A 27745-nucleotide genomic window follows, 5' to 3' on the forward strand; every position below is an offset into this window, starting at 1 on the left:
AACAACTACGATAAATAAAATTATTATTAAAAATGTATTTTAATCAATTTTGAATCGCCATTACAAGAATGTAGATTCAATCGAAAAAGCAATTTACTTTATTAAATGTATTTTTTTTAGTATGATTAATTTAATTTTATTATTAATGTAATGTTTATTTAGCAAACGAATTTAAATATTAATTTGAATTATTTATTTCAGACTAACATTGTATGGAAATAGACATAACATAATTTTCTATAAAAATGGTAAGCTGCCGCGAAGACGATCTTATTAATTACGAACGCGAGTATATAATTGCAATAATATCGAACACTGCGATTAAAAATACATTTTTTTAAAATTTTAAAATAGTTGTAATTTGTAGACGAAATCACACCCAGACAAATTCTACGGATTCTATAAATGAAAGTTTATAACGGGTGTCATAATCTTTAAATCACGACGGTATCTCACTCAAGTCAATAAAACGTCTTCGATAAAGTCTTAAAATAATCCGTCCCGCTGTCTACCCGCAGAACTCCAGTGCTCTGGAGAACGCCTTGCCGGTTTGACAGGCGACGCTTTCCCGCTATTTTTTTGACACATTGGACATTCGATTTTATTTTATCTGTTGAGTGATTGACAGCAAATTAACAATTAATTTTATCGTAAAATATTATTTTGGTAATATATAAAAAATATGTCTGCAAAAATGCGTTGTAAACTATTAGTGATGTTCTTCTTTTTTGTGTGTGCCAAAATAGAAGCAAAGTCGGATGAAAAAAGTAACGTCAGTGCCGAAGTGAAATCTACGAATAAATTGGTATTTTTTTAATATTATTTATGTTTTATTATAATTTTATATTTATTTTTATAGTTATTGTTGTTAATATATAGGTATGAAATAAAAATTGTTTTTTTAGAGTATACGTACAATATTATAAATATTAAGAATTCTATTAGGTCTACGCAATATCGTTCTGCTAAAAATATTTCATATATATATAAATTAAATTAAAAGTAAAAAACAAAAGAATTAAATATAACGGGATTGACACATTTCCTGCGGCTTAAGCCATTTTTTTAAGGTTAATCTGTCTAAATTAACATACAGAATAGCATAATTATTAGTTTTACTTATGTCTTATTTTAACCGGCATTAGTTTTACCATTTTATTGAAGTTAACTAACAAATTGTTCCCATATATCTAACAAAATATCTTAAGTACAACTTAAATATTCCATATATCGTACTTTACGTATAAATTACAAATTGCCGCGCAATTTCAACCGTGAGTGTGTCTGGGGAACGGGGAGGTAAAAATTAACCTACGTGCTATTCGAGACTGTTATATACTATCTATCTCTGTGCCAAAATTCATTCGGATAAGTTCAGCCGTTCTGGCGTGACTGTATAACAAACCTCCATACAAACTTTTGCATGAATTATTAATAAGATGTTTAGGGGGTGAACAATGCCGCGTCTTTTTCTTTCGTATGCAAAATCAATTATGTTAGAAAGGGACAATCAGAGTTTTGCTATGAATACAAATAAAAATATGTCTAAGTATCATTGTCTTGGAGGACTGCCGTTGTCGCTCGCGATTAAGCGGTCTGTCGTCAGGCATGAAAAGTATCCTATCTTTCCTTGGGGTTCAAGCTCCATATATAATTTTATCAATCATTGACGGCTTAGCGAGTAACTTCATCATGTAGTTTTCACGTCTTCCTCAATCATAAGAACGTCCTAGTAGTATAACTTCAAAATCATCCCAATTCCGAAGAGTACTACAACTACACTACAGGCACAAGGGACATAACATCTAAGTTCTAAAGGCTGGTGGCGCATTGGCGATGTAAGGAATGGTTAATATTTCTTACAGCGCCAATGTCTATGGGCGGTGGTGACCACTTACCATCAGGTGGCCCATTTGCCAGTCCGTCTAATTATTACATAAGAAATATATTTATAATATAGTATATTATCATAAAGTACATATACAATATATTTGGAGTTAAAATAATTAATTTTGTGTTAGTAATTGAAACGGTATATTTATTTGGATAGTAATTAGAGCCTTTATTGGATCAGGGCTGACATAAGACCTTTCAGTTGTGTCCTTGAACACCAGCCGCGTTATAGTAAATCCCAAAACCCCTCTTGGCTCCCACAATAGTTCTGTCTCCGTTCAGACCGATCTAGTTCGAGATTACTCAAAGCGACTACAATTTATTGATCGCGTGCTCCAGTTTTCTTTTTAAATACTTTCTTTAACATCTTAAAATATCTCACAAATGACACCGTTATCTGCAAACACATAATATATATTTTTATCTTTAATTAGCCAATTGGAGTAATAGTGCAATAACCTTCATTAAAACTATAAGACCTCGTTATACCTTCACCGGTGACGGGACTGGTTAATTTTTTGCCCAGAGGATTGTATTCCACGCTGTTTTATTTTTTTCTCGCTGGAAAAATACTCTTACCCGTTTCTCCCGCGTGAAGGGGTCGTCTTTGTCTCGCCGGAGCTAAGAACGCCAGCTCACAGGAATACCCACTAAAAACCCCAACGGTACCGCTCCGTTTCTTCGGTGGATTGCTCAAGGATCGCTTGCGCACCGTGACGATGTATCGTGACAGTAATAAAATAAAAATGTTATTTGTACAGTCAGAGTAAGAAAACCTTCGTCAGTTATCCAATTCATTCCTTTATCAAGCCGTAAACTCTTAGCACGTTTTGAAACTAAAGCATTAAACAGAAAACCGCACATAAAATTAAACTAACACAGTATGATAACTAGGTTCAAAATTGTGTACATTGCGACGCAATATGTCATGATCAATCGGTAAAGCAGATTATCGCTCATACTGAGCACACGAAAATAGACCTTAAGGTGACGAACCTTTTCTTACTCCGAGTGTACATAGTTGGTGCGGTAATGTTTATAAATTCTTATTTAAATAATTATTCAATTTGAATTAATCACATTATGTGCTTAAATATGTACAAATATAAATAAATAATGAATATATATTTTTTTTTAATTACCATATTTATTTTTATTACTATAAGTATTTGAAACGGGATATTTATTTGTCTTGTACACGAGACTATCTTGACAAGACATTCGTTGACATTTCGGAATATCGAGCTCCATCAAATAAAAATAAAAAACATGGTAAATCTTTACTCATAAAATCTCGCAGACATTGTTTATTATTAAAGATAGAAGGAAGATATACGGTTATCGTTAAAGAGATAAATAATACATTTGAAGATACAAAAACACATATAGGTATGTATATCACATAAATACAAACGGACGTAGAAATACGTCATTTTAAGAATGTATATGAAACATTAAAAACGAAAAGAAATTAAAGTACAAGTTATAAAAAAACAAAAGGCCAAGACCTTTTTATATTTGCTATATTAATTAAAATTAAAAAAAAAAAAAACAATTCTTACGCTTTTATACTATACCCTGTACCAGTTAGCTTGATCTTTTTGACAGACGGGCTAGTGATGGGAAACAGAAAATATAACATATATAACAGTCGACGGTACGATGGAATGCGTAATTCAAATTAGAATTAATTTTTTTTTTAACTTAGTTAACTAAAAAGATTTATACCAGCTAAAGAGACCCCAACCAAAAGGACCCCCGTTCGTAACAATAACTTAACAATGATCTTTAGGATTTTTGTAATCGATATTTGTAGCAGTTACTGCCTGTTATTCGCGTCCCTACCGTCCGACCGAAGTAACATTGTACAAGCGTCTATTACTTTCAGTGTTTCTATTTAAATTTTACTTTAAAGCAATTATATATAATAGAAAAAGTCTTAAAATTTATTTATAATTAATAATAACGCTTGAATCTTTAGGAACTTTTGCATTATATGTATTTTTTAAATATTTTTACAATTTTTTAAATCATTGAATTTAGAAAATAATATGTTCGTCATTACAAAGTTATGTCGATCAGAAAAAATTACATCTGTCAAAAAGATCAAGCTATCTTGTACTGGGTATAATATTATAAATAGTTAAACTTTGTTTGTTTGTATGTTGTAGTCTCCGCAACTATAATCCAATTCTGAAAATGTCTTCACTGGTATACAATATTCCTGAGTGCTATAAAAAATATTTATTAATGACAGCCAAACACAGACGCACTTCACCTTACCCTCATAATCCGGCACGGCTATCCAACACGACCTGAAAGAGTTCAGACGCAGGACCGGCTTGACCTATCACAGTCCACGTGTCATAGTTCACTTGTTTAACTGACTTGGTTCTTTAAATGATCAGTCTCTTAGCGTCTTCTCCGTCATTCGTGTAGTGTGTACGACTGTATGACACGATACAGCCAAAATCGCGTTGCTGTATAACTACAGTTTTGTTACTGAAAAACGCACAATTAACAGTGATTCATGAATTTAATCACTCAGAGAGCCTGCCTGACCCACCTGCCTCGATATTTTTCGTACAGTTTTTCTTTCATTCTTACGACTGATACTGGATGTCGTTACGTCGTCCGAAAGTGAAGAAAGTGAACACAAAGACAATTTTAACACTTATAAAACACTTAAAAAGGATTTAAGTTAGCTAGCGACCGCTCTCAAATTCAACGGCGTCTCAAATAATTTGAGTGGGCAATTTGTCGTTTGTCATTCGTTAAATGGCGTTTTAGTACTTGCTTAATTTGAGTCACTCTCAAATTTGAGTGATGCACAAAATTGACGTTTGTGTATGCGAAATTTTAATTTAACGGCGTCTTAAATAGTTGGAGTTAAATATTTAAGTGACGTGTCAGTATTCGGCCGTTAGTTTGTTTAGTTGGTGATCTTCTGAACGATATCAAAGTATTTGGATAGGTTTATTTGTAAATATACATTATTTACAATATATTTATATATATAGACATTTTACTGGCAATATCAGGATTATTCGAGATTGGTTGGCGTATATTCAAACGATTTTATATGAACGATCCACAAATTTAGTTATTTTTTAATTAAACAAATCAATTACACAGATATATTCACAATAGTCATCAATATCGATTCGTTAATAAATCATTTACAAAAACACGCATAATTCACTGGTTCTATTACAAAAGAATAAAGATAATCTTGGAAATTAGCGATTCGTCGCAAACGTGGTGTGCGGGAAATCTTGAATGTAGCTCGTAGCTGTAGAATGTTGATCCAAGATGGCGCTACCAACGACGCGACGCTTCACTAGAGCGCCGTTCAACTCCCATTTACACTCTTTACCAACCAGTATGAATAAACAAGATGGCGCATAATGCGCCGTCAAGTACAAAAATTAATAATACTTACTCTACAAATCATGACCGCGTGAAATGGTGGCAAGAATGCTAGCAGCCGTTGAATCGCAATTCCGATCCTCCTTGTAAAAATTGAACCAGCCCGCCGGAAAATTTAAATACAAAGTGAATTTAATTGTAATGATTTCCATATAAATGTCCCATGTCAAATGCTCGCGCAGTTCACTTTTAAACTTAATATTCACTATTTTATAGTTAAATATAAATAGTGTTATTAATAATTCGACGTATTCCCGTGAGGAGGTGATAGGGTGTCTATTTGCGATAATTTTAACCCCCATGTGCATGATGCAAAAGTGAACCATTTTTGAGTTATCACGTTTTTTAGCTTTTTTCAAAATGAGCCATAATTGCAACTTCAAAAATTTATTTAAATAAAAGGATCAATTAAAATCTATTTTTTTCTTATAATTTATAAAAACGCTTAAACGCTGGTTATTTGCCAATATTAGAACAATAATTTTCGGTCCAAATGTAAAAATGCGAGACGGAAAACGATATTATTTCAATGTTTTATTTTTATATGTTGTTCTGTAAGAAATTAGATTAAATATTATTAAATGATTAAAATTCAAATTAAATATTTAAATGTAACACATTTTAAATAAACCATTCATTAATATAATAATCTTATAATTTGCGTTTTATGCGCGTATACCTCACAGCATGATTTCCTGATGGTGCCTTGGGCACCTTCTCTTCGTAATCATATAGTACGACAAGGCATAAGTCGTAAAACGAATCACATTCGAATTAAGTGACTTTAAAATCATCAATCTTTATTTATTACTTATGCGAAAATGATCTTTACGCAAACGTAATTAATGTCTAATGTCATATAACGAAATACATTCGACAAATTCACGTTTATGGTTTTTATTTTTCGATATTACATTTAAATTGTGTCGTACTATATCTGTTTCACTGTACTGAGGAACCTCTCTGAGAGTGGAAACCTGTTTAGGTAGGCCAAGCGTCGGGTCAACACGATTACATGGACGAGCGATCCCATGAGACACCTCACACAAAAGACGGAGTGGGTACCGCTGGTTTTTTAGTGGCTATTCCGGCGCAGTTGGTACTGTTTAGTTGCACATTAACACCCCTCCCCCCTTAATGTAGGAGAAACGCGTAAATTCTTTTTTTTCAGCAAAAACAAAAAAAGGCTTCTAGTTACAAATTGGAAGACGAAGGAGGCAATATCATAAGGCGTGGGTTTCGGGATTAAAAAATATTATTATTCGTTTAATGTTAACATTTACGTTACAATGAACGTCATTTTCTATGACTGTGATGAACACCAAACGCAAAATTTCCTAGTAATATACAACGTGTTAAGACATCAATTCATTTAACTTTTAATAGATCACACGTGGCTTTCATCTTTGACATGAGAACATCCATCAATATCGTGATTATGTAAACACTCTTTTAAATAGTAAGCGATTGTGTGTGTGTTTTTTTTTAATTAAATAGTTCTGTAAGGCAACGATCTGATTTAATTATGAAATTTGAAATTAAAAAAGAAAATTGTAACTCATACTAAAATTGTAGATTGTATTTTCAATTATGATTACTCAATTTTAAAACGTTTCAAACTTTTAAAAAAACAACGTAGTTATCTTACTTGTTGTTGGTTAAGGTATACCTTCGTTAATAATTATTTTTAAACGAAAAAAAAGCCTGTTATCTCATAGTAACGATTCAAAATCATTAGGTATTTATGTATTCATTGATAAACCCACAGAAACACTTGATTTAGAAGAAAAAAAACGTGTATATATATATATATATATATATATATATATATATACGTAACTGTCAACTGTCAAAAACTGTCAAAAAGGGAGTAACTAGAACGTATTATTCTGAAAAAAAAAACCGGGAACAAGTTGTAAAACGAATAAAAACTAATTTTTGTACTTCTAAAGTTCTATAAATAAAATAAAAAAAACTACGAAAGTAATTCTATGAGTTCGTTATTTACAAATTCGTTTTTAAGAATATAAAATTTTATATTAAATACTTTTTTTGCTGATGTTAACACTCGTGCCTCGAAAACGTTTTTCGGATTGTATGTTTTATCTATGTTCGAGCACAATAAAAATGTCATTACGCATCACAGCCTAAATCCTAAATGTTTTTTTTTTTAAAACGGAATGTAAACAAAAATCTAACAGCATACTCAACAAAAGAGTATTTAGATAACAAATTATTTATGACTTTATAAAATGTTACGTGAAAAACTCTTGTAACTTTTAAAATGATTGTTTTTGTAAAAACGTATCGCTGTCTGCCAAGTTATTAAATAAAATCTAGATCATAAACTAGCGGGAATTATTTTTACGTATCTGGCAACATGGTGTGTTTTTTTTTTTTTAATTCCCTCCATTGCATGTAGATTTTTGAGTTTATATTTATACGTCTGTTTTGTCATATTTGTATTTTTAAATTTTATGGCTTTGAATGACGATATATCTTTTCTTTGTGGGAGGGTTTTGTGCGAGTCCTTCTGGGAAACTAGTTGTTATGTTCCGGTTTGAAAAGTGCGTGAGCCAGTGTAACTCCAAGCACAATGGACATCATAGTTTCCAAGGTTGGCGGCGCATTGATGATGTAAAATGGTCAATGTCTTACAGAGCCAGGTCAATGTCACCAGGGTGGTGGCGACAACTCACCATCAGGTAGCTCATTTGACTGTCCATTGAATTTTAATTTAAGATATACAATAAAAATATATAATATTTCGGTAGTTTTAATTTTACATTTATTTTTTATTGTAATTACAAATTGTTAATAATAAGATTTAAACATAATGTTACGCAGGTTGAGTTAGTCCCGTAATAGAAGGTACGCAACTATAAACAAACTTATTTTTTAGTTTTTTGTGTATCACGTTGGCTTTCTATGAAATAAATTCATATATCTATTCCAACTATAAGACGAGAAAAGCCAAATAAACAACATTTGACAGCAAATTGACGCGATATCATCGGTCGAGAGCTTAATTAATCCATGATATTCACTATGGATTTGAGAAAAAAATGGCGTTAAGCTGTATTGTGCTCTAATAACAGTTCTTGAATAATACAAATTTATTTATAATACAAAACTATTGCACTTTTAACTACTTATATTTCTTATTATGACGTTCAAAACGGCATTTTTTCGCGAATCCATAGCGAATATCATAGATTAATCAAGCTCTCGACCAATGATATTCGATGTTCATTGTTGTTTATTTGGCTTTGTGGTCTTGTGATTAGAATGGACTGTACTTAAGTTGTTCTTCATCCAGCATTATATACAAACAATATAAGTTAATTCATTGTTTGGTAAGCGTTACTCGTGAGTTTAATGTCGGCTTACTCGTATTGCTATAGATTCCGTATTTCAAGACGATGGTTTATTCAAAAATGATTCTTCAAATGTGCTTCTATGTATCAGATATTCTATCACCAAACAGTAATACCTAGTATTATAATAGGCTATTTGACTGTTTTTTAAAGTCCATTTTAAATTATTTAGGAGATGTTAAGAAACCCAGTAAACGTTGTTTTTTTTAATTCATGTACTAGAGTTTGCTGAAAAATATCAAATTAAAACTCCATATTTAATAGCGCGCGAAAACGGTACTTTGACAAGTGACATCATCATAAACCCGACCAATCAGGAGCGTTTTGTGTCACACTTTAAAAAAATCGTAACTATTTTGAATTCATATTTGTCTATATTTAAGGACTTAATTTTAATAATTCTTATGATTTTTTTAAAGTGTAGATTTAATTTTAATAGATGTAGGAGTACGTTGTTTGAAAGACAAACGATGAGCGAGAATCGGATATGATATTGGCAAAAAGTCGATGAGAACAATAGGCTACTTGAAAAATAAAGTGTTAATTATTGTAATCAGTATATATTATGAGTTTAAAAATGCTTATTTATCAACGAAAGTTGAAAATAATCATTAATCTATTCAAAAATCCATAAATAAAAATGCATTTTTTTAATCGTTTGTCACGTGACACAAAACGCTCCTGATTGGTCGGGTTTATGATGATGTCACTTGCTTCTTAACCTCGTTTGTCTGTATGTGGATTATATGTGCCACAGATTACAATACAGGCAAGTGACGGCACCGACCCCATTGCAGCGCCATATTGACAAAGTAGCTATTTCGCGCGCTATTTAAATATGGAGTTTTTAATTTGATATTTTTCAGCAAATATGTATTAGAATTTAAAAAAAAAACAACTTTTATTGGGTTCAAAAAAAAAAAAACAGTGACCCAAAGACACGGTCACGCGTACTAACGCGTATACGCGTATAGAGCGTATATCTTTCGACGTGTGACAAAAATACAATTTCAAGAGTATAAAATATGACCGACACGTGCGCCAAATATATTGTAACATAAAATTTTATAATATGAATTTCAAGGTTTACATTAAATATGTTTTTCGGGTCTAGGAATATATGTTAAAATAATTTTATTAAGAACGAAATAATACTTACATTGTCTGTTTTTTTTTTTTAATTGATAGTAACAAAGGCTGTCGATCGAGCGACCTAAACCATTCTACGTGAAACGGAAGGTGGTCCAGGGCAGCGAAAGTATTGTTGTATTGTTATAAACAGTAACCACTCTGCTCAAGTTCAACAATAATTAGTATTCATTGTAAATACATCGCTATATATATAAAATTCAAATACTAATCAATTAAAGTAATCAAATAAAGTGTTACTTATTGTAATCAGTATATATTATGAGCTTAAAAATGATTATTTATCAACGAAAGTTGAAAATAATAATTAATTTATTCAAAAATCCATAAATAAAATTGAATTTTTTTAAACGTTTGTCACGTGACACAAAACGCTCCTGATTGGTCAAGTTTATGATGACGTCACTTGCTTCTTAACCTCGTTTGTCTGTATGTGGATTATATGTGCCACAGTCGTTAGATGTAAAAATCATTTCACGAAATTAAATAACATTGAAACGAAATTTATAATCGAGTTAACTTAAATAAATCTAAGGTTCTAAGTGTAAATACTAAATTATATACGCGTTGGTCGTAGCCATGTTTTTAACATGCGTTATTATAAGGGTAATCATATTAAAGATCCGACTATACCTCGTAAAAATTAACCTCAACTCTATCGTAAGTGATGACTGCTTGTTGATTTCCAGGCAGGAAGCCTCCAATACGGTGTTACGTCATAATGTCAAAATTAATTATATCACATTATTATATACAACGATTATAATCGAAGCTGTTTATTTTAAATTATTATGTACTTGTACAATTATTGTTATAATTAATTGTTTAATAATTTGTTAAGCTTTAATTAATACTTTGTTAATTGGCACACTATTTAAGACTGACACTTATACAAATACATATCTACTTGTTTTTTTTTTTAATGATTGAGCTGTCATAAGAAAAAGAACCATCATTGTAAAACGTAAATTTATTTTGCCATCCCGAACTACTGAAATTACAATATATAATTGTATTTTTTGATGTTGAAAAAGTAACTACTGAGTCTCTTGCCGATTCTTCTCGGTCGAATCTACATTCCGAACCGGTGGTAGCTTTACTTTAAATAGTTTGTTAAATGACGATTCAAAAGTGCTTGTAAAAGACTACTTGAATAAAGTATATTTTAATTTATTGATATCACACTTTGATTGGATCCTTGTATTGGATGAATAGTAAAACGGAAAACGTCGAAGATTACGTTTCGAAAAAGTTTCAATATGTTCAGAAATATTTAAGTCCAGGGACCTCAACGTGACCACATTCTACGAGAAGTATTAAACATTTCAGACGCCGTCACGCAAATCCGGCCATCTTAAATGTTATGTCTGGTATCTTTCATTATTTTTTTATTATTGGTTTGAAGGGTGAGTGAGTCAGTGTAACTGGCACAAGGGATATAACATCTAAGTACCCAAAGTTTGTGGCGCACTGGCGATGTAAGGAATGGTTAAAATTTTTGACAGTGCCATTGTCTATGGGTGGCGGTGACCACTTACCATTAGACGGTAGTTGCAGACGGTGTTGCCACCACTTTAGGTGGCCATGCGGGCCTGCGTGGATATCTTATGTAAGTTTAATTAACTGTCTTTGTCTTGGGAACGAGAGTTTTATTCATGCGTATTCGAATGAACGTTGCAATTTAGATTGGAATTTACAATAAAAATATTACTAACACTTATTTGTGCTGCTTGGCGCATTGGTGATGTAAGGAATGGTTAATATTTCTTACAGCGCCATTGTCTATGGGCGGTGGTGACCACTTACCATCAGGCCCATTTGCTCGTTCGCCTACCGATAACATAAAAGAAAAAGTAATTCCTTAAAGCGCTAACGTAAATAGCGTAATTCCTCAATCGATGTATGTTAGCTCACTTTGTTAGTCAGTTAAAACGGTACGAGTCCCACTCGTAGCTCAGTGGATCTCTGGGCCACCTGAAACAGTATCCATAAGGTCACCTTATGTGTTGGCCGAGAGTTAAAACGACCCGAGGGGTTACCACCGTCTCCTTGATCATGACCACAGTCTCGCAGAAGAATGATATGGTAGTTAACCACGTCCAGTCCCTGCGACGCATTGACACGATGGCTCACAGGGAGGATTACAATTCTCCAGATTTACTATAGCCAAATTAATACTTAAATAGTCAATTTAAAAAGTTCATTAAGACTAAATTAATAAATATATCTTATTATTCATTGAAAGAATACTTTTTAGAAAAAAACGCCCGGATTTAAGCTCGGGTTCTATCACAGGACAGTATTGTAAATTTGTTTATTTGAAAAGAGCAACTAAGCGAGTTTCTTGCCGTTTCTTCTCGCTGGAGGCTGCTTACCGAAACGGTGGTAGTATTTTAATATCGACAATTCAAAAAAGCTCCATTGCAAAGTTTACATACATACATTACATTAGCAGCCCGTAAATGTCCCACTGCTGGGATAAAGGCCTCCTCTCCCTTTGAGGAGAAGGTTTGGAGCATATTCCACCACGCTGCTCCAATCCGTGTTGGTGGATACACATGTGTCAGAATTTCGTTGAAATTAGACACATGCAGGTTTCCTCACGATGTTTTCCTTCACCGTCGAACACGAGATGTATTTTATAATTAAGCATATGCAAATTCAGAGATGCGTGCCTGGGTTTGAACCCGAAATCATCGGTTAAGATGCACGCGTTCTAACCACTGGGCCATCTCGGCTCAAAGTTGTAAAGTATACTTGAATACAATTTTTTTTTGGTTTGATTTAAATTTGCCAAAAGAGTGCTAGTTTTGAGCAGAGTCATAAATCACACTGCTCGTTGAAGTACATTCGACTGATCAAGGATGACAAGTCTGCGCATCTAATTACGTCACAGGAAACTGGTCCATTTACTGTAAATAATACCGTATATTAAGGGAAATGGACACACGAGACCCACAAATCAATCATTTAACACATAAATAGTCATACCTTCTTGGCTAAAAGCACTCGTTTTGATATAATACTCGCTTGTTACCGCTGGCGTTGCATACGGGCAAATCGTCATGAAAAGTCTTAGTTTAAAGAAAGGAATAGAATGATACGTTTATAATAGGAGAGAGTAAGAAAAAAAATGTTCGATTTAGTAAAATGTTGAAATTATGAAAGAATCGTCGTAGATAGAAATTATTTTATGACGATCTTAATTAATTGAATTAGAAATAAATAACTAGCTGAACCTACGGCTTTACCTGCGCGAAATCTGTATAACACAACGTCCAATTCCTATTTTACCCCCTTAGGGGTGAAGTTTCGTAAATTATTGAAGATGTCTATAAAATACGTATAATCGTTAAACGCCATTGGATTTTGAGCCCCCTGCACATGTATCGGTTTCATGGTTCTTTATTCAAATATAATATACTAAAATATAATCTCCAAACCTTATTAGTGTTCCGGTTTCAAGACTGAGTGAGCCCGTGTAACTACAGATACAAGGGATACAACATCAGACATTGGTGGCCCATATTTACCACAGTGCCAATGTTTATAAGCCGTGGTCCATTTATCATCAGGTGACCCACATGCACGTTCGCCTACATAAATAAAAAAAAAATCCAAAACTACAATTGCCATAAAAAAGAATATATATTCCACAATAGAATTTGTCATTGATAATGATTTAAATTGTCCGAAACTCCGACAAAATATATAGAAATTAATAAAGATACATAGACATCTTCAAGTGTTGTCATAATTTATTTGTAACGGTAAATTTAAAAGCAACGCTATATATAATCATTATTTATCTTTCCCGCCCACTCGTTTCGCGCGTCAAAATGGCGTCAATTATTACGATTAGTCATGTTTCAAATGTAAAATACGTGTTCGCTTTAACACCTGCGTTAAAATTTTAAGACATAATAAACTTTTTGTACAATGAAAGAAGGCGGGAAATAGGTTAAGAGATTATATTTAAGTCTGTCTTGTTTTAATAAAGTATCATGAAACCGAAATGTTTGCAGGGGACCTCTAATACAGCAGCGTTTAATTTTGATATTTGTATGGAAGTTACATATGATTTATTGGTTAATATATTTATCCAGACGATTTAGTCGGTCTATTGACTGCCCTCTAAAACCAATATTTAAGTCCTGAGTCGGTTAAATTAAAAAAAAGGTTTTCTGTCAATAAATTCTTAGCGTCCAAATCAAAGTGTTTTTTATTCAGTGTTCTCATATAGGAACTTTTTTCGACATGAACGTGAACGTGATTTCACAAGGTTAATTTTAATATTAAGCCACCACCGGTTCGGAATATTGATTTTATCGAGAAAAACCGGCAAGAAACTCAGTGGTTAATCTTTTTCAATCAAAAACAACAATGGGCTTTTTGACTGGTTTTTAAAATGCAGTTTATATCATTTAGTAGAGGTTAAGGAACCCAGTAAAAGTTTTATTTTATTTTTTTAATTTTAGTATATATTTGCTGAAAAATATCAAAATAAAAAATCCATATTTAAATAGCGCGCGAAAACGCTACTTTGGCAATATGGCGCTGCAATGGGGTCGGTGACGTCACTTGCCTGTATTTTAATCTGTGGCACATATAATCTACATACAGTAGGCAAACGAGGTTAATAAGCGGTTTGTATCACGTGACAAACGTTTAAAAATCCATTTTTATTTATGGATTTTTGAATAATTTAATTATTATTTTCAACTTTTGCGATAAATGGCGACGTTCAAAGCTCTATCGCTAACGTTATCGAAACTTTTAAAGTAAAATCAAAGTACATATAACAATTTAGGCGAAATATTAGTGTATTTTACATAAAGATATATTAATCAAGAAGATATATATATCAAGAACTCTGTATAGTCCAATATACTTAGTAGAGCTATTAGAAAATCGAAAAGTTGATCTAAATATAAGCATTACCATTTAAACCATTTATTTTTGCTACTCATACAAATACATTACAACGATAGTACACAGGAAAATAATTAAAATCAAGAAAAACAATTAAATATAATAAAACAGTGTAAGTAGCAAGGGGTTCATCTCAGTATACGCTGTGCTAATGCACAACACTGATTTTCAGATGGCCCCTGACTATTGAGTGAACAATAACACAATACACGCGCACACGAAAATTAAAATAAATGAAATTAAAGTATAAGAAAACAAAAAATAAACAACACTTTTTTTTAAGAAAAAAGAAAAAAAAAATCATATTATACTGTATTTGACAAGAAGAAACCATCATAGGAACTTAGGAACTTACCCGAAAAAAAAACAAATGACAAATTAATATGATAAATACTAAGACTAAGAGGTGGTATGACTGACATTATATTTGGAGGTTGTTACCGTCTTTACCATGCCATGGGGCACGTGGCCCCGCCCTGAGAGGGCCCCGTAGAACCAACAATTTCTTTCACACGTTTGTTCTCACTTTGACTGCTGCATATTGCCTAAAGTGTTATATTTGTAAGAAATAACGTAACATATTTATCAAAAAAGGCTATAAAATAGCCATAAAATTCTACAACCAATCAGATTCCTACGAATATACGAAAATTACCGCGCCGTTTATTTGAGACTATACTTAAGGCCGTATTTGTACATGGTAGTATATATCTAAAGAAAGGGCCCCAAGTGCACAAGGGCCCCAGCATAGCTTGAGACGGCTCTGAATATAAGCTTTGTTTATCTTTATTCCTACTTCGATTGGAACAGTTTATACGTTGTCGAATATTGTTGTGAAATAGCTGAAACTAAGTTCAAAATAATTTCTACATTTGTAATAAAATCTTTGACAATTGTTTATTTTATTTTCATTAGGACAACCAACAGAAGATACAGTCACATCCAAAATAAATAATAAAAAATTACATATCAAAATTATCAAGGCAAAAGTACCTACTACGTACAGGTAGTCTCACCGTGCATTATCATATTACACAATGTAATTATTGAAAATATCAATTAAACATAAGCTAATAATTAAAAATAAAAAATATAATACATTTTTTAAACTATTATATAATAAATAATAATTAATTAATAAGACTAACCATATGATTAGAATTGAGCACTAATAAAATTCTTTATTTTTCGATTAAATCGAGGGCGACTATCTTGACATGTCTATAGTTGAATGCACTTTGTCAAGACCAACTTACCAAGTCTACTAACAGCTATAATTTGTACGGCTGGGTAATGCGTTCCAGTTTACTGGAGGATTGATTTACAAGGAACATAACATTTTACAACCCATGTTTGGCGGCGGCTAAATATTAACGTGTAATTCTGTATGTGTGTATCGCATCGAGTATTAACCAACAGGTATTTGCTCTACCAGTCTCCATAAAACAAAATAAAACTTACGTGTTTTGCCCGCGAAACTTCGTGTTTATTCAAACGTTTTTTTTTGGGAATTTCTGCAAGTCCCTCATCTACATTTGGCGCCAAAACGATGAAACCTTTCATAGAAATGACATTTTAAATGTCAAATAGTATTAATATATTAGTTTATTAGAATTGGAGTTTATCGATAACAAATTACTTTAGTTTTGTTTACGTTACTCATTTTTTTTCGTATACAGCCGTAGGACCGCTCTCAAACAGCCCAGTAAGTTTTCCGCTCTCTAAAATTATTTTTTTCTTAAATCGTAACAATTTAGTAAATTGCAATCAAGAACCCTCTTTGTTTTTCTGCACGTCTACGGCTGGAGCTCTTCAAAATTACGTCAAAAATACGCTATCTTCTTTACATAGTATAAAACAAAGTCGCTTTTTCTGTCCCTATGTCCCTTAGTATGCTTAAATCTTTAAAACAACGCAACGGATTTTGATGCGGTTTTTTTTTAATAGATGGAGTGATTCGAGAGGAAGGTTTTTGTATATAATACATAGACAATATAGTTAAGTAACACTGATAATTTTATAAGTTTCTAATGTGATGTCGTAAATTTATACATTTTTTGCGCTTACATTGTAAACGCTGGCTGAACCCTACGAGATAGATCAAAATAATGTACTTCAGTATTGTACACCTTAAAACGGTCTTCAAAAAAGTCCGCGATGGTATATGTCTATCTCTTAGGGATTACCCACATTGGTCCCGTGCGAAGCCGGGGCGGGTCGCTAGTTAATATATAAGATCTAGCTGACCAAACAGACCTTATCCTTTGCTATGAATATTCAAATTGAATTTCAAATAAGTATTGTTTATTATTATTATGCTTTAAGATACAAAACATTCTCGGTTTAATTTTTTGACGCGTATATGAATAATTTTGTTGGTGTAACACGGCGACAAACGACTGCGAAAAACACGGATTTCCAGGATTGATGCCACGAACACTTACCGACTGCCCTGCTGCTGCCCTGCTGCTGATTTATTTATTGAAATTGCAAATGCTAGCCGTACTTGAAATGTACACCAAGAAACGATAAATTAATAATTTTATTACTAAAATTCAAACCGATGCATGTTTTAAACAATTCTTGCTTTAACAAAAACAAAATTTAAATAATAATTTTTATTATTTTTTTTTTGTTTTTTTTCCTGTTCAATTGTTTTTGTTCCTTTAGTTGTATATAGTTTTATAATGTTGTAATGTTACTCTATTTTTTTATTTTTTTATTGTCTGCTCTGTACTGTTTTGTCCTAAATAATTATTCTTATTCTTATTCTCTTGCTTAGCTTATTATATCAACTACACCAACAGACAGTTAAATCAAACGTTTACATCAACCGTTGCATAAGTTTATATAAGAATAATTGATATCATTGTTAACTTTACTTAAATTTCCTAATCTAAATCTTTTACAAGAACCATCTCGTGACATTAACAGAAGTAACAAAAATTTAAAGTAGCGAAATTGTTCCAGTCGTTCACGCGTGATGCCGTGACCAAGGATAATAAGATTTTTTTTGTATAGGTACCTATCTGTCACCTTAAAATTGTAAATGCCGTTAGATTATAATCTATCTCGCGAGATTTGTGATTGTGAACTGTAACACACTGCTTACAATTTAACGCTTTACTTTTCAGTAGATTATAACCTACCGAAGTTAATTAAACTATAGAAATTTTTGACGATTTATTTTGTCTTAAATCACCGTTCGCAACATTTCGCCAGTTTACAATCTCGCGAGATAGATTACAATCTAACGATATTTATACTTCTACGGTGATATATATAAATGATATAGGATTTTATATAAGAAGTATTAACCCTTAACTATTACATATGATCGGTCGCAATAGAGCTGCATTTCTCCGTTGAAACTCAATTCCGATACTCTGCGCAAAAAACGAACCGTCCAAGTGCAGGCAATAAGGCGAGGCGTTATACTTTTAATGAAGGTGTTTGCAGTACTACTCCAAGGTTAGTGTTTCAATTGCAATTGGGAAAAATTGAAATAAGATAATAATAATAGAGCCCTTTTTATTTATTTCCTTAACATACATAGAAAAGTAAAAAAAATACATAAGACATACATTTCTTCTGTTAAGGTCCCTAGCGGGTATAAGGTTCCTCCAACAGTTTCCAGGTTTTCCTTACCTGTGCTTTCTTCATCCAGTTTATTCCAGTATCTTTCTGTAGGGCGCCCTCTGGCTCACATACCACTAGGACCGGACCAGCTTGAAACGAATATTTAAATCGTTTCTGTGGCTTTTGATTGTAAACGAATAATAATAATAATAAATAATAATAAATATTGGACAACATCACATACATTACTCTGATCCCAATGTAAGTAGCTAAAGCACTTGTGTTATGGATAATCAGAAGTAACGACGGTATCACAAACACCCAGACCCCAGACAACATAGAAAACTTACAAACTTTTTCTACATCGACTCGGCCGGGAATCGAACCCGAGACCTAGGAATGGCGTACCCATGAAAACCGGTGTACACACTACTCGTCCACGGAGGTCGTCAAATTGTAAACGAATGATACTTATCTTACTAAACTGCAGTGAGATTCTCGTCATTTTGATGTATGTTTCGAGTTTCTGCTTACGGTAAACCTTTATTGAGATATTTTCCTAAAAGATTCTGATTTTTTTGCACAATGACTTCACGGCATGAAATTAAGCTCATAAATTTTTTCAACTATCAAGTCGTAATTCGTTTTCTCTATCGATAAAAAAATACACACGGAAATGTTTCATCATATTTTTGTAATATGACTAAGGCGAGTTTGCGCATAACCTTGACCCTTTAAAATAAACTGATTATTGAAACTATTTTACGGTAAATAGCTTTTTAGTAAATCTTGGTCGACGATTTAAACGAATTATTCGAATAGGCTCATAAAAGCACTCTTGAATTGTCATGTTACAGTGTGGAATTAATGTAAAGCTACCGATTCACAGAGTAGATTATTTCAAGAAGAACCGGCAAGTAACTCAGTAGTTACTCTTTACCACCAATTTACAAAGTATGTCAGTGACGTATAATTTATGAAGAAATTATAGTGTTCGATTATCTTGTCAAATGTATTGTCATACTTTATTATTTACGATTCTTAAAGTTAAATAAAGCCAAGTTCTCTTATGGTTTTGTCATTTATGTATACGTCAGTTAAGAAAAAAAAAAATTTATATACCCTGCCTATAAATTCAAAAGTACTAAATCCATGCTATATTACCATGTAATATAACTTGTTTATCAATGTTTTTTCGACATGAGCATTATATTTTTTAATAAGCTAAGTTCAAAATAACTTTTGAATATAAGCAAAGGAACACCGTACCCAAAGAATACGCAATTGGAGTTTAAATTCGAGCTCCATCGACAAAATGCCACGCAATTTCCTAACCAAGTACAGAGGCTAGTGTAATTTCAGGTAGTTCGGGATGGAAAAATAAAATTATGTTGTACCGTGATGTTTCAATCTCTCTCTATATTTTTACAATATCCCAATCATCCAATTGTTTTCCTTATGACAGCTCAATCACTTTTAAAATAAGAAATAGTGTTACATGCCAGTTTTAAATGTTATAAAATAATACCAACTAAAGTTGTACAAATTATTTATCCATTAATTACAATAATAATTGTAATAATATGTAATAATAATAATAATGTGACATTATTAATGATATTATTAATTATGATATCCTATGACGTAGCACCGTGTTGGAGGCTAGGGCTAGTCTCGTAACACTATGTAAATATTTTGTTCTAGGGTACAGTTATTGGATCTATCGTAAAATGGTTGGTATCGTAAATGATTTTACTCATCCCACAGACCGAACACACCTGGCGGTCAGCCAATACAATGTATATAATAATTCCACAAGTGCCACGAAAACTTGAAAGCTGTTTAGATTATTTCTGAATTGATAAAATATACGGCCGTGATGTTCTCGCATTATATTTAATGCTGGCAGTCCATACCGTCATAGTTGTGTTTATTTTGGACACGAATTCAATTAATATTGGATGCGTTCAAATGTAACAATTGTTTAGTTTAAGTTTTTTTGAGGTTATGTTTGTTTTGCATTCGGCGCGTTATAAAAAAACATACATTTATCATACTTATTATTAATATTTTATTATTAATATTTTATTATTAATATTTTACTATATAAGTACACGTATATTTTTCCAATGAAATTGACGCGTTATCATTGGTCGAGAGCTCGATTAATCTATGATATTCACTATGGAATTACGAAAAAGTGGCGTTTTGAACGTCGACGAAACTGTTATCGGAATTTTGGAAGTAAAATTAAAGTGGAAATAAGTAGTTAAGTGTAATAGTGTTGTATTATAAATAGAGATATATTCATCATAAACTCTCAGTAGTGTACTATATAGCAAATCTCATGAAATACGTAAATCTAAGGTTTGTTTATCTTTACTCCTACTTCGATTGGAATAGGCTCAACCTTTTTTTATGACAATTTATAATTATTTGTTTTCGGTATTATTATAAATTTGAAATGTTTGGAAATTTTAAATTAATCAAAATACGTTTATATGCACATAACAAGATTATTATATAACGTTACAAATACATAGAACCGAGTCGTTTCAACTGACAAGCACAAATGGTTATTCATGTAATCAATCGTTAGTAATACGTACGGGAAAACATTGTAAGGTTAGTTTCAGATGAACTTGGAGCTTGTTGGAATAATATCTGAATTTACCCTCACGAAGAGACTTTAACTTAATTTAATATATTTATTTTTGTTTAAGATTTATTAATTAATTTAAGATTAAGAGTATTACTCGTTTATTTAAATTTGAACAACTAGCTCAGTCGATCCTAAGGATGCTCCACAACACTAACGTTTTACTAATAAAACTATTCGGAGCCACTGGTAACCATGTTTATTAAAATTGAGATATCCACGCAGGCCTGCATGGGCCCCGGGGTAACTGGTCGGGGCGATGGCCCCCTACAGTGGTGGCAACGCCGTCTGCAACTACAGACGGGTCACTGGGTGGATTATTATCCGTGATGTCTGAACCGGGTGGGATTCACGCCACAGAGCGATCGAGCCTCCGGCGATCTGGAGGCTTAAGGTCAACGTTGCGAATACTCATGTTTATTAAAAATAAAATCCTAAATGCTATATGCAAACAATTAGCGAATCTTGCCATCGCGATTTAGAATTATCTACAATTTGACATAACGCCATCTAGTGTTTATAAGTTGAAATATATATATGTACATTAATTACGTATACAAAATTTATAGTTATGTTTTTACTTTGAATTTTCGATTACATTATATTTGTGAACATACCGTTGTTACGTGGAGTTTTATTTGTGTGAGGGCTTTGTGCAAGCCCGTCTGGGTAGGTACCACCCACTCCTCAGATCTTGTAGCTCAAAACAACAACATTTAGTATTGTCGTGTACCGGTTTGAAGGGTGAGTAAGCCAGTGTAACTTCAGTCACGAGGGAGATAACATCTTAGTTCCCAAGTTCGGTGGTGATGTAAGAAATAGTGAATATTTTAACGGCAATATCTACGGCTGGTGTTATCAATGGTGACATTTTCCCGCCCGTCTATATTATATATAAAGAAATTAATATAATGTCTACCGTTTACCGTCGTGTAGAAACCTACACGTCTAAATCACGGCTTAAGCTCTCTTAAACCGACTTACCGCAAGAAGGCACCTTCAGGGTAGTCCAAATTTGATCCTTCCATGGGGAATACATAATGGTTCATCATAAGTCGGTGCTTTAATTGTCGGTTTATTGCGGAAGGTTTATTCCTAATAATGGACTTATAATGGGCAATTATATTATTATGCAAAGATAAATAAGAAATGTATACATTGCACAAACTAATTCTACCCTCATTATTTCATGGGGCGGGCGACCCGATAAGAGTCACGACCGGAAACAGTTAGGGCAACAGTTAGTTATTTCTCGATAGAAAACACAATAACCATTGTTTGAACGCAAGAACTCGAGATCTTCGGTTTTTTAAAGACTACACCAAGGAATCAATTGTACAGATATCTGATTTATTAAACCGGGCGTGAAGATATCATCACGTTTAAGCACGATAGGCGCCCACGTGCTGTTTTCTAGTGATTTTCAATGTACCTAACGATTTTCAGAACAACTGAAGATTTGTAAGATACCAGACCAATAGTTCAAGACTTAAACATTATCCGCGTAGCGCCATCAATACAAACGCACAGCAGTTTTTTGCACACTCTGCGACCTGGACTAAAACAGAATTGGATGACAAATAATAAAGTTCCGAAGATATTTTTAACTTTGCCGTTTCCTAAATTCAAAGTACCCATTTGTTAAAGCCTTAATAAATAAGGCATATTATTCGATACAAGATTATATTGTTAATAAAAAAGCGTGGAGTTAACGCTTGTTGACTTCCAGGCAGGAGACATGACATACATATATAATTGTATTTAACTAACATGACTGTATTTTTAGATGTTGAAATAGAGTAATTACTGAGTTTCTTGCCGGTTCTTCTCGGTAGAATTAACATTCCGAACCAGTGGTAGATCTATGTTGAATAATGTTCTGTAAAATGATGATTCAATAGTCAAATAAAATAAATTTTGACCTTTATAGGTACTAACATAAACCCATAGACAATTAAATATTTATGTACAGATCTACTGACATCACGTTCAAAAATTGTATTTACAGATTCACAGCGATGGTGCGGCGTTGCTATTTGCTGACGAGCTGAAGCAAGTCATCGAGAAGTACATGTTCGGAATATGTCCTCAGCCATACAAGGTAGAACTTACCTTTATTTATATATAGCTTACGCCAATAGAAATAGGAAAAAAAGTAAACAAACCTTAGATTTACGTATTTCATGCGGTTTGCTAATAACTCAGCTATTTTGTGCACTACTAATAGTTTATGATTAATATATCTTTATTTATAATACAACACTTATATACTTAAATACTTATTTCCACTTTAATTTTACTTCCAAAATTCCGACACCACTTTTTCGCAAATCCATAGCGAATATCATAGATCAATCAAACTCTCGACCAATGATATCGCGTCAATTTGCTGTCAAATGTTGTTTATTTGGCTTTTTTTCCTGTTATGGTTGGAATAGAGTATCGTCAACTAGTTGTCACCCGCGCCTTCGCTCGTATTTTAAATATACTATTGTTTTATACAATACCAATTGTAACTTATCGTTCGTGTGTTAGGCATAAAGAGTTACAAAGCCTTCTTTGAAGTTGGAGCTTGCTTCATACGTACTTATATCAAGTTCGGATCAGTGTTTCAGCCGTGAAAGACCAACAGACGGAGTTACTTTCGCATTTATAATATTAGTATGAAAAAAATGCATCGGACGTAGGTTACGTTTTTATGTCTAACACCAGTCAGTCCCTAATACGCGAGTAAAGCCGCGAGCGCCAACTAGTATTTTATAAATAGAATATACAGTACAAAATTTAAAATTAGTCGCTTCGTGATTTTTTCAAAGAGATTGCTTTTATTTAATTTTTTGTCAATGGCAACACTCGAAACAATAATGTAGTAATACATACAATATTTTTAACTGTAAGCTGTTTATCCCCCCTACAAATGTAAGTCAAGGAAAATGATAAGTAATTTCGCTTGATTCCCGTTCTCAAGATTGGTTCATTGATTCATACAATTTCGTTTCGTTCAGTCACTTTTACTTATATGCAATAAATTGTATTAAATATTGACTATATTTACTTGGTGGTAGGGCTTCGTGCAACCATGTCTGGGTAGGTACCACCCACTCCTCAGTATTGTCGTGTTCCGGTTGGATGGAGGAGTTAGCCAGTGTAACTAAAGTCACAAGGGAGATAACATCTTAGTTCCCAAGTTTGGTGGTAGATGTCAGAAATGGCTATTATTTCATATATCACCAATCTCTATGGGTGGTGGATACCACTTACCATCAGATGACCAGTCCGACAGCTTTTGAATATTAAAAAAAAACTATATTTATATTCTGTGATATTTAAAATTGTTTGTGTTGTAACAGTCGCGTTGGTCGCAGATGGTGGGCAGCAAGAAGAACAGCACCACCCCAACATGTGACCTCGATGCTGATCAGCAGGACCTTGCTGGCAGGTAACATCACCTTTTTATCAAAAAACTGTTAGCTACAACTTGGGGAGAGGGTATTTGTACTGTTAGTCAATGATAATAAATTAAATCACTGTTTTATTGATTAGTGGGTGAGTGAGCCAGTGTAACGATCGAATAAATACAAAACTAGTTAATTATATATTGAACTTTGCCAGGTTATAAAACTAACAGCACTTTTAAATATTACTTATTATTATTAAATATTAATAATTATAACACCAAACTACGCGGTCACGACAGAAGTATTTTAAATTTTTATTTGTATATAGTTACGTTGTAGGTTTGTATTTACTTTTGAGGACCACATAGTAAGTTTATATAGAGCCGGTAAAATATGGGGCAGCTCTTTCGTGCTAACGTGGTTATCACGAATTGAGTAACCTATTAAGTAAACTATTCATTGTATATGCTATTTTTAATATTTATACGTATAAAAATTGTATAAATATTAAAAAACAGAAATGAGCTGAGCTGAGAAGGAGGGGGGAGAACCTATATTTAGTTGCCTTACTTTTATGCTCAGAAACAATGGTCATAAGAAATAACGTAATTTTAACGTCAGAGAAGAGACTTACAAGACTGCATTTATTTTTTATTAATTTTAAATTGTATTAATTGTTCAGGCTAGCAACACTAGCGCTGCGTGTGCACTCCGTGTCCCGCACGGACTGCGCGCGCTTCGGCGCCGCACTCGCGAACACGTTCGGGGAACTCGCACGCACCGCCTCCAACAGACAAGTACTGGCCGCCGGTAAGATATGTCTTCCTTCCCGGACACATTTTAAATCTTTAAAAAGGTATATCTATAATAATTAGGTTAATTTAATGCAAGATCCAACCTTACACTCATTATTTGTAAAATATTATATTATATTGGATGCCCTTAGTTTTATTTTTTAATTATTTCGATCTCAATTGCAAGGTAATTCATTTTTTTAATAACTTGTTGAATTACAGGCAGGATATCTATATCTATTTATACGTATAATAAAATTGGAGTGTCCGTTTGGTACGCGGTACATATACCAAAATAATATTATTGTTAAATATTTGTCTGTCTGTCGGTTTGTTCCGGTTAATCTCTGTAACGGCTCGACCGATTTTGACGGGACTTTCGCTGGCAGATAGTTGTTGTAATAAGGACTAACTTAGGCTACAAATATAACCTTTTTTATTAAATTCTAGCGCACACGAAGTCGTGGGCATAGCTAGTATATTAAATACAATTGTATTTAACTAACAAATAAGTTATTACAAATGTCGAAGAAGTATAAATACTGAGTTTCTTACCGTTTCTTCTCGGTAGAATCTACATTCCGCACCGGTAGTTTTAAATTTAGTATACTCATAGTTCTATAAAGTCTTGTAAAGTCTCAAGTACTTGAACAAAGTATATTTTGATTTCGATCTCAATTTTAACACATTATCATCAATATAACATTATTACTTAACATCTGTACAAATATATTTTCATATAATTTTAAACATTATTATTTTTGGTCAATAAATAGCCGTCGCGAATGAGAAAAAACGAAAATTATCGAAGAGTCAAAAGGCGAAAATTGCCGCGAAACAGCGAACAGCGCTCGCTGTCAAGAAGAAGGCAGCCGCCGTCGCCGCGGCAGCCGCTGCCAAGATGGCCACCTCCTAATTACTTTAGTGCCTAATAAAAATAATGTCTTTTTTTTCTTCCTAATTTTAAGAATATGCCATGAACATTTTACCACTTACCTATTTATTTTAGGATTTATTTAAATTATATATATCTATATATAAATATTTAATATGAATTCGCGAAAAATATGTAAAAAAAAATTATCTCCCCCTCCATCTTAACTGACAGAATATTTTCGCTTCTATTATTGTTAGTAGTGACTTTCAAAAAGTCACCATAAAGACGTTTACATCCATAGTCTTAATGTTACACTTTAGTTAGTTAAAAAAGCAATTCATGAGCAGTGAAGAACAGATAACGAACAGTTGAATTAGCGAAATAAATATCATTTCTCCTCCTCCGACTTAATTGACAGAATACTTTCGCGTCTTATTAAACTGAGTATTGACTTTCGAAAAGATACTATATAGACTTTACATTCATAATTTTTAGTTTTTGTTATATCTTAGTTACCTAGTTATTATTTAAAATACAGTCAACTGTACAATGTAGGTTATGTGGTACATGTTCATAAAGCGGTATTTATTTAAGGCATTATTATTTATTATAAATCCATTAATATTAGTGAATGATTTATCTTAAATGAATATTATAAATTGATGTCATGTAACAGCCCGAATTTGTTTCACAGCTGGCCTCCTTCCCTATAAAGGAATTGCTGGATTCCAATACGAATTGCTGGATAAACTTTTATCAGAATATATTTTTGCAAAATGCAATCCTTCACAATAATTTCCTAAATCGAAAAACAAGAAATGAATTATGCTAAGCAAGCATCACTTAGTTTTCACGTAAAATAAAAAATTTAAATGTATTGATGCGTGCCTTAACTTGCAATTTTATAAATAAAGGCAACGCCTTTAATCCACTCTGCCATCTCAGCTCTTTTATTAAACGAAACCTTAATTTATCATGGGCTAAGACAAAAAATTATATTATAATTTATTGATAATATTATAAAGAATAAAAAATATGCTTGTGTAAATTGAAAACGAAAACAATTATTTTAATTTAAAAAAAAAAAGTTAAATGTTAGTCGATCAATGCTAGATGTTACTTATAAAAAAAAAAAAACAATTTTTATCTATTATAAGTGTTATGTGTACCTTATTTATAAGTTTATATAAATTAAATATTAATAATTTATGACGTGTATTCATTTACCTATTTTGAAGTATATTTTTAAAAACGAATATGTGGAACTGTTATATCAAGCCTATTCCTATATTTATTTGTATAATTGATTTGTTAGATTAAAAAACCTATTGAATTTGTGAACAATAATTTGAATATACGCCCGCTTGTCATGAACAATTCTGATGTTGCCAATAAAATGCCTATCATTCGTCTTGTCACCAATGCGCCATCCATGGGAACTATGATGTTACGTCCCTTGTGCATGTAATTACACGGGCCCAATCACCTTTCAAACCGGAACACAACAATAAATATTACTGTTTGGCCGTTGAGTATCTGATGAGTGATATCTATCTAAGCCAAGCCAAGAAAGTTCTGAATAATTATAATATTTTCATATAAAACTTAAAAAGCAAAAAAAAGGAAATAATATCGTTTGTAGTGCATAAAAAAACACT

General features: G+C 32.5%; 1 protein-coding gene across 1 annotated transcript; it reads left to right on the forward strand.

The window, feature by feature from the left end:
- Nucleotides 1-526: 526 nt before the first annotated feature.
- LOC125074657 lies at nt 527-27100 on the forward strand. The gene is made up of 6 exons (XM_047686036.1): nt 527-548; nt 747-805; nt 23027-23119; nt 24369-24457; nt 25099-25226; nt 25987-27100. Exons 3-6 carry the CDS (start codon nt 23090-23092, stop codon nt 26124-26126), a joined length of 387 nt encoding a protein of 128 aa, XP_047541992.1. The 5' UTR covers nt 527-548; nt 747-805; nt 23027-23089; the 3' UTR covers nt 26127-27100.
- The last annotated feature ends 645 nt before the right edge of the window (nt 27101-27745 follow it).

Source organism: Vanessa atalanta, chromosome 28 (assembly GCF_905147765.1).
Source record: "Vanessa atalanta chromosome 28, ilVanAtal1.2, whole genome shotgun sequence".
Taxonomy (NCBI): domain Eukaryota; kingdom Metazoa; phylum Arthropoda; class Insecta; order Lepidoptera; family Nymphalidae; genus Vanessa; species Vanessa atalanta.

Coding starts and splice junctions, on each gene's coding strand:
- LOC125074657 (XM_047686036.1), top strand. CDS start 23,090: ATGTTCGGAATATGTCCTCAGCCATACAAG. Junction 23,120..24,368: donor TATGTCCTCAGCCATACAAG/GTAGAACTTACC, acceptor GTGTTGTAACAG/TCGCGTTGGTCGCAGATGGT. Junction 25,227..25,986: donor CAGACAAGTACTGGCCGCCG/GTAAGATATGTC, acceptor GTCAATAAATAG/CCGTCGCGAATGAGAAAAAA.